We start from the raw sequence: 8,780 nt of genomic DNA, 5'->3' as shown, positions 1-8,780 counted from the left end.
ATCAGTTCTGGGATGAATGCTCAATCTCTGTCTGATTGAGATCAGTGTTCATGTGGTTTTTGGGGCAACTCTTGGGCCCCAACAAATAGGTTTCTAGAATCTAGAATTATTTCTTTCATAAGTGGCATACTTTTATGCATTTATTATAGTCTTTATGGATATTGCTAAGAATCATTATTTTTGTGCACCCATAATCAAGGTTATGGTGACCTCTTAAAGAAAATACATGTGTCTTACCTTCCATTTAGGTTCCTGGGTATGGTGGCTTAAATATGCTTGTCCAGGGAGTGGCACTATTAAGAGGTATGGCCTTCTTGGAGTAGGTGTGGCCTTGTTGGAGGAAGGGCATCACCGTGGGGGTGGGCTTTGAAGCTCCACCCAGTTCAGAGGAGACAGTCTACTCCTGGCTCCCTTTGGATGAAAGTGAAGAACTCTTAGCTCCTCTAAGCTGCCATGCTTCTTGCCGTGATTATAATGGACTGAACTCTGAACCTGTAAGATACCCCAATTAACTGTCCTTTATAAGAGTTACCATGGTCATGGTGTCTGTTCACAGCAATGGAAACCCTAACTAAGGCACGGGGTGTTCTGACTATTTTAGGAGAACGAAACCAGTCAGGAGGAGTAGATTAATGGGCTGGTTTTAGAATCATCAGGACAAGGTTGGGTTTGCTCCTTAGACCACTATGACTTTGGTGATAGGTGGTTTTAATTATGTGTGGTCTCTTTTGCCTTACTCTCTGCATCCTGACTGTGCATGCTTCCAGCTCCAGCTGTGATTGCTTCCATACTGGACTGCAAGACAAGACAAGTATTCCTTCCTTGAGCTACATTTGTCAGGTATTTTGTTGAAGCAATGAGACAAATAGCTAAAATAGACACATATGGTATATATGATTTTAGCCACCTTCAAAGCTGCTAGAAAAATTACAGGACAGCCAGGTGAGGTGGCATGTGCTTATAATCCCAGCAACAGGGGGGGCCCAGTCAGTAAGCCTGAAAGTTTGAGCCAGCCTGGGTTAACAATAAACCCTGGTAATATGATCTTTGTAAATATTTTTTAAAGATTTTCAAAAGTCACCAAATATTTTTTCCTATATTTAATAGATCATTTGGTCACAGAATAAAATGGCATTTTGAGTTAGCATGTTCCTTATCTTTATCATCATAACATCCTATTCTGGTTTAGATTTCACTAATTCTCACAATTCTTTGTAATAATAGACTCAAAATCCCTTCAAGTACAAAGGATTAAAAAAAAGTTCAAGGTATGCCTGATCTTTTATCTCTGATAGTTGAGGATTGTTCTCCCAGCTGCAACTGAACCCAGGGAATCAAAAGCCATTGTGAGTTTTCTGGTTACAATACTTAAGCCAGTAGTACTGCCAGCCATATTTCAAAAGTCCAGTTGTTTCCCCAGCATGGTGCCTTCATGTTCTCCCAGTTACTGGTTGGGATGGCTGCTTGTAGCCCCAGTTTCCCAGCGTTCTGTTGAGCCCCCACTAAGCCTAAGCAGCAGCATTCTCCCTAGCTCTAGTAGGGAAGTCCAGTCCTGCCAGGTCCGACAAGGACCACTTAATGTGATAAAAGGGGTTACCCAGAAAGGATGCTGAGAAAATAATCAATGTCTCAATCGGGCAATAGCCATCTACATAGGAGGCAGAGGGAAATACGTTAACTTTTTCTAGCTTGCCTTGTTAGCTGATAGAAGATAACACAGAAACGGATGGATGTCTCCTTGACTTGTATAATTCCTCTGCTTTTACCTGCACAACTGTTTTTCCTTGGTATATGTAGCCTTATGTCACCATTTCAAACTAAAAGCTACACTCCACAGATTTTACAACCACAATGGTATTTTTACATATGTTGCTTTACCTTGTACAAACATGTCAATAACTTCACATTTAAGGAACATAATTATGCCCCTCTCATTTGCTTCAGTATTCATATCTCTGGTTTTGCAAAATATTTTTAATGTTTTTCTCTAAGTTTGGTTACTTGTGGCATCACTCTCACACTCACACAATGTAGACTTTTATTGTTTTGCCTTGCTTGATCTAATTCAATTATATATATATATATTATTGAATTCAATATATTATTATTCAAAATAATATATATAATCCATGTAATATATAATATATTATAATATGTATTATATAATATATTATATATTATATATAATTATAATATATTATATATAATATATATTATAATTACATATATAATATAATTATAATATATATTATATATATAATTATAATATATATAATTTTGAATGATTTCTTGTACATCTGCTGTGCTGTAGGAAAATTTCTTTTTGGAACAAGAAAGTAACTTGAAAAGGATGTTAACTTTTTCTTCGGTGTATGGACGCTGCCCTCTGTCGTAGCGCCACCTCTCGGACACCGCAGGGCCCGTGACACCAAGCATCTGAGACCGGAAGGCCAGACTTCTCTGGCGAGAATGTTTTCCGCCTTTCGAGGGTCGAATGACGACCACCTGGTCAAAGGCGCGGGATGCTAGCGAGGCGATGGGTGGAACCTCACCGGGTGGGAGACCTCTTCCCAAGTACCAGCTTAAACCTAAGAAAACGTCCAGGGCGAGGTAGCAGGCGAAGCTCCACTGAGTCGACTCCTCCTCCCCCTCCAAGGCGGCTCCTCCCGAGTGGGCGGGGTCACGGCAGACCCGCCAGGCTCCGCTGAGGCTCCTGTGAAGGGCGGGGCTAAGAGGAACTGGGGGCGTGGCCCGCTCGGGGAGGCCGGCTCGGTGGGTGGGGTTACAGCTGGAAAGCTCTCACTTGACTGGGTCGTCTTCCCGGAACTTCCTGTGTCCTGAGCTTGTGGATGGCGTCACAGCGAACCTGAGCAGCCTTGTGGACCTTGGTGAGAAGTTAATGGGGTTTTTCGAAGCGCTGGAGTGAAATGTTTGGGGCCCAGGCAGGGTGTGGTGGGAATGCTGGCGGCGGCGGCCCCGAGGGCTCTGTTCTGCTAGCTTCTAGTCCTCTACCGACTCCTCGTGGGCGATGGAACTCCCGGGGTGCCCAGGCCCGAAACCTTGCGGCCACCCCTTAGCGGGGTGTTTTAGCAGTGTCTTCATCACAGTTTTAAAATAGTAGTTTTCCAAAATCCTGGTTTTAGTTAGGCTGCTGATCGTCCCGAACCTTTCTGTGTTTCCATCTTAGTAAGCATCGTTCGTTATTTGAGTCTGCAACACTATTATCTTAGTATGCTTAATGTTGATGTTAATATTTGTGCATGTAAAGTATCTATCAGATTGTTTGTGTATATTTACATACCCATTCTTTATTACTTCAGACTTAGTAAATACTAGATGTGAGGGTAGATGGGATGGAGGAGGTTAGATAGGTTGAATGGCTTTTTAGTTACTTCTTTTTACATCTGTACGCATGTATTTTCTGTTATATTTTTAAGCAGAAGTACGGTTAGGGTTCAAGAATGTGATATATATACATACACACACACACACATATATATATATACACACATATACATATATATACATACATTCATTATATATTATGTTGTATATATGGGAACATACATGCACATTGTGTATTATACTGTTAGATTAGTTCAAAAACATGCCAGGCACATTCACTGTATATGCATATTCCCTGTGTATGCATATTGAGGCTGTATTGGTTGAAGTTTTAGCCAAGATAGAAAATTTGAGCAAAATGGAAAGGGAAGATGCAACAGATTTCAGGCCAGAGTCTGTAGTACCAAGGATGAATGACCAAGACATATTGCCCAGTGTATGTCAGGACAATCATGGATGTTTTTAATTTCTGGGCAGTTTATCATTTTATACTTTATAAAAATTACCACTGTGTGCAGCTGACTTGTGCAAAATTTTGGGAAACTTTCAGTAAAGAGAAAGATAAAAAAAACAAACAAACAACACAGTCTTTGAGGGCCAGAGTTGCAGCAGAAAAGCAGCCAAAAGCATATAGTGGAAGTGAAGATAATGAACTTCAATAAATACTTATGACAGGTGCCTGGCATGATTTTGCTAATGATCAAACAAAAGCAGAAAATGTAGCAGAAATGTTCATGAGAAAAGCGGTATATCATAATGACCTCTAGTCTAACTTGTATGGCTTTAAATCTTTCATCACTTTTTGAATCTGTAAGATGGGGATAATGGCGTTTACCACAAAGGGTTGATTGTGTGTGTCGACAATACCAAGTTTAACCAAGAGACCTTAACTAGGTGTCTCAGACCTGGGGCTAGGGATGCAGGAACGCTTGAGGTATGTGCGCCTCATATCTCAAAACCTGGCAAAATGTCTAGGAATGAAAAACAGGGGATTTATGTAACAACTTTTTAAATAATCAGAACTAAGATACTTGAAAATTTTACATTGATTTGTGGTTCAGAATATAAGCAGTTTAACTGAACCCCTCTCTTTTTTCTAGACAATGGCCAAGAACAAATTAAAAGGGCAGAAGTCCAGGAATGTATTTCATATAGCTAGCCACAAAACTTTCAAGGCTAAAAACAAGGCAAAACCAGTTACTACTAATCTTAAGAAGGTGAGTATTTTTCTGGCATTGATTATAAGCAAAATGTAAACTAACAGTGGGATTTTGTTATTTAAACCAGAAGTTTCATAGCCTTCTTACTAAACAAGACTTTTTAAAAATATTAAGGCAAATACCCTCCCTTTTAAAATACAAATTTAAGAGGGGGTAAAACTACCCCCCCACCCCAACTGCACATATATGAGGTCCTACACAATAGCCTACTAGGCTATATGAGATTATAGGAACCACTGTTTAGACAGTATGAAGGATAGTTCTTACTAGTTCACTCGGCATATATTCAAGATTCCGCTTGCAAAGGTATACTATGTAACCCAGCAGCTTGGTAGCTAATAGATTGGAATTTAAAAGCCTATAAAATGAAGAATTTGGTTGAAGTACAATTTTTTATTCTTCAAAATAGGTGCTTGAGAGATGACCTAGCATTAAGAACATTTATTGCCTTTGGCAGAGGACCATGGCTCACAACTGACTGTAACTCCAGTTTTAGGGATCTGATATCCTTGCCTGGCCTCTGTGGCACCCTTTATGCACATACACAAAAAAAAATTATGTCTTTATACTTCAAAATACATGAGAAAAAAATTTCCATGATTAAGTAGATCATACTTTAGCTTAAATAATGAGCCAGCTTTCTAGAATGTAATAGCTGTAATAACAGTCCACCACCACCCCACCCTGAAATTACCTATGAAACCAAAAGGTTCGACTTTTTTGTTTCTCTCAAGAACTGGGATAGTTTCTAAAGGAGAAACTGTATGTGGTTTCTTAACTATAGAGGAAGTAAAACTGGATGGAATGGTAAGTGTGGAGTTTTCCACAAGGTTGTCTTTGTAGTTTAAAGGACCTGAATGAATGAAGATGAGTTAATTCTACAGAGCTGGGGAATCCTGGGAGTAGCATCTTTTCCCAAGAACATTCATCACTCCAAACTAGGAAAGAGTGTAGCCTATTTAGGAAGATTACATTGTTGAACTGTGACATACTGGAACTTTCACATAAGCTGACAGGGTCAGAAAAGGGTAGGTGGCCTAGCACTCCTGTCTTCAGAAAGTAGTTTTAGATTTGACGTTCATGATCGACTAAAATTTGTGACAGTGAATTTAATGAAGCCAGCCAGCAGCCAGCCAGTTGTAACTTTAGTTAGCTTAACAGCTGGACTAAGGTCAACTGTGCTTAGCCAGGTTACCAAGCAAATTTTGTCGAGGGAGAAAAGAAATGGGTGTGATGAAGTGGTTGAGTAGCAGTTTGGAATCCATGCTAGTGACGTTAAGTTTTTCGAGTTGACCTATTGTGACTAGAACAGGAGAACTGTAAGCTGAAGGTGTCTTATAGGAGCAGAGGGTAGAGGTTGATTGTGAGAAAGGTCTAACAGATCAGGACCCTGAGATGAACAGGCCATTAGACTAGGTTTGTTGAACTCATTAAGCAGTGACTCCATACATATAGTGGTTAGTCAGTGTTTTGGATTTTTTACAAAGCAGCAAATAAATGTGGTGTTCCTGGGTGACAGTAGTCAGGGAGAAGTACTGATTATCTCATGAAGATGGTGGTACAAAGGAGCCAAAGGCTTTTAAGGAGAAACTGGTAGTAGTGTTTAATGCACCATTTCTTTTCCGTGCTTAGATTCAAGAGGGCTACTCGAACATCCATCTAGAGAAAGTGATCCAGAAAAGGGCTCAAGAGTTTCTTTTTGAAGGGACTAAAAGCATTTGTTCCAGGTTCCTTATTTTTAAGTGAGAGTTAAGCACCATAGCTAGAACCGGGGAAATTAAATTAACCTGTTTATGTCTTTAAAATCTTAAGTGTGAGGTAAGTCTACATGATTGCTATTAAAAACATAAACTTTCTGACTAAATTTCCTAAGAGAACTGTAGTTTTAGTGTGAGTTATCAGTTTAGTGAAGAATTTATATACTTTTCTTTTTTAAAAAACATTGTGTCTCTGCCACATGTATGCCTGAAATGTGTAGGTGAAGAGTGTACCTCAGGTCAGAGGATCAAACTCAGGTGGCAGCTTGCCCAGCAAATGCCTTGACCTGCTAAGACATCTAGGCAGGCCAGTACTTAACTTTATTATGCTTAACAAGACAAAAAGATGAAACATTTTCTCTTTAATAGTTATGAGACTATGGATGCTTTTTTTTTTTAAACAGATAAACATTATGAATCATGAAAAAGTCAACAGAATGAACAGAGCTTTTGTAAATATACAGAAAGAACTTGCAAACTTCTCCAAAAGCCTTTCTCTTAAATCTGTGCAGAAAGAGCTGGTAAGTAGAAATTAGTTCCTTTCCTGACTGATGCATTGAAGGCTATTACTCTTTAAGTGTAAATTGTCCTTGTTCTCACTCACATCCTACGATCATTAGAAAGAGGGTCACTTGAGGATGAATTAAGGTCTTGCTTGAAGCAAGGAGATATAGCCTCGATGGACCGACTCTCCAACAGCCATGCAAAAGCATATCTACTGAATGTTCCATAAAAGTTGTTTTTTGGATATAAGTTCCTCATACCAAAGCCCCTGATCTAACCTGTTTTTTTTGAAGGAAAACATCACACCCCTGCAGGCTTATTCATACACTGTTTGCAGTACCCAATAATGCAAGATGAATTATCTGATTTCTGATCAAAGTCTTGTAAAGGCTCTAAAGCTCCTTCAGAAAAATAATTCTATAATTCATAGAAAAGTTTGCCACAAAAATTTCTTCAAGGTTCCAGACCTTCTAGAAAACACTATTTATTCTGATGTTTGCCCTTGATATAATGAAAAACAGCTGCTTCATTCTAATGTTTGCACTAGATACAATGATTCTACTAGAATTCCACTATCATTTTTACTTAGCATTTCGTTCTGTATCGTACATTCAGCCATGTTCAAACATTAAGTCTAAGTATGGACTGTATTGTATTTCCAAAGGTAAACAAGGAAACTAGAGGAATGAGACTGGGTAGCAGTTTGTATTCAAGGAGTTTTGGTCTGCTGCGACTTAAGTGTTTTGTTTTTAACTTCCTTCCTTTTGATTCTTCAGAAGCACCGTGAAAATGAACCAGCTAATGTTGATGAAGCGACACAACTAATGGCTCAGTTGTAATACAGAGAAAGTGCATCACATTCCCCCAAAGATCAATAAATTCAATGTTTCATACAACTTTATTTCTTTAAATCTTGTTAATGTACAGGCATTGGCACATTTTAAAATCAAACTACATAAACAGATCTTTCCTGTATTCTAGGAAAGTGGAATGTCAGAAGTTAACAAACTGATAGGCTTAAAGTGCTAAAACAGAAGGCACTTCACAAAATCTGTTCACCTTAACAGTGATATCCTTCACTTTATATGGCAGTGAATGTCTGTTTGAAGGATACATAGAAACAGCTTTGCAGCAAAATGTAAGACAAGTAAGTGATCTTCTGGACAATGTTTTGTTTTGATGAACTGAAGCCTGCTGTAACTGCCCTCTAAGGAGAGACAGAATTCAGCACTGAATGAAACTGAATGTAATCACTGGAGGGGCATGCTGATGGACAGTTAATCATTACCCCCACTCTCCTGAAGCAGTCAGAGCCCTTTCAAGTTTTGTGAAGTAAAAAATAAAATGTTAGGGAAGAACACTTCAGAATCAGTGAACTAAAAGGTGTTACATTCATAATTTTAAATACTTGGGTTATTAAAGAATTCTAAAATGTTATAGAGGTAGATAATAGTCCCAAGTTTCCATGGAATCTAATAATTTAGTATCTGAACATCAAACAGATCACAAACTCCTTCATTATCATCTAAATTAAAGTTGTAGTCATCTGCTGGGGTAGGAGAAAGCCGTAAAAGAGGAAACACTGCAAAGGAAAAAGTTTCATTGTTAGAGTTGGTTTCTATATGAATTAATGATTAACATAAAATTTTTCACAGCTTAGTCCAAAAACTTGCTTAAAAGCCCATTAAATAGCAAACTACAGATACTTGACTTATAATAATTATTTCATACATTTCAAAAAGCACCCCAACTAATGTTAGTCATAGTTCAGTGATTCAGGTGGGCAGCATGAAATTGCATGTGGTAAAAGTACATACAAAACTATTGATTGTGACATATATACTCCTGGACCAGTGTGCGGATAGTTGTCAATAAAAGTGGTAAGTATTATGGGTTCTTTCCCTTTTTTTTAGACAGGGTTTCTCTGTGTAGCCCTGGCTGTCCTGGAACTCAC

General features: G+C 38.6%; 2 protein-coding genes across 2 annotated transcripts in view; one reads left to right on the top strand and one right to left on the bottom strand.

The window, feature by feature from the left end:
- Nucleotides 1-2,815: 2,815 nt before the first annotated feature.
- Nucleotides 2,816-7,722, top strand: Rbis (ribosomal biogenesis factor). Its single transcript, XM_029537892.1, has 4 exons — nt 2,816-2,888; nt 4,446-4,562; nt 6,727-6,843; nt 7,603-7,722. The coding sequence occupies exons 2-4, from the start codon at nt 4,449-4,451 to the stop codon at nt 7,663-7,665; spliced, it is 294 nt and encodes a 97-aa protein (XP_029393752.1). The 5' UTR covers nt 2,816-2,888; nt 4,446-4,448; the 3' UTR covers nt 7,666-7,722.
- The window catches only part of E2f5 (E2F transcription factor 5), a 14,223-nt gene continuing 13,144 nt past the window's right edge, over nt 7,702-8,780 (bottom strand). Inside the window, exon 6 of the mRNA XM_021196124.2 lies at nt 7,702-8,408. Coding sequence (XP_021051783.1) covers nt 8,299-8,408 — 110 coding nt within the window. The 3' untranslated portion in view covers nt 7,702-8,298. The remainder of the gene's footprint in view (nt 8,409-8,780) is intronic.

The sequence above is a fragment of the Mus pahari genome, chromosome 4, assembly GCF_900095145.1.
Source record: "Mus pahari chromosome 4, PAHARI_EIJ_v1.1, whole genome shotgun sequence".
In the NCBI taxonomy this organism is placed as follows: domain Eukaryota; kingdom Metazoa; phylum Chordata; class Mammalia; order Rodentia; family Muridae; genus Mus; species Mus pahari.
Note: the sequence above shows the minus strand (reverse complement) of the source record. Positions and strands in the feature narration are given on the sequence as shown.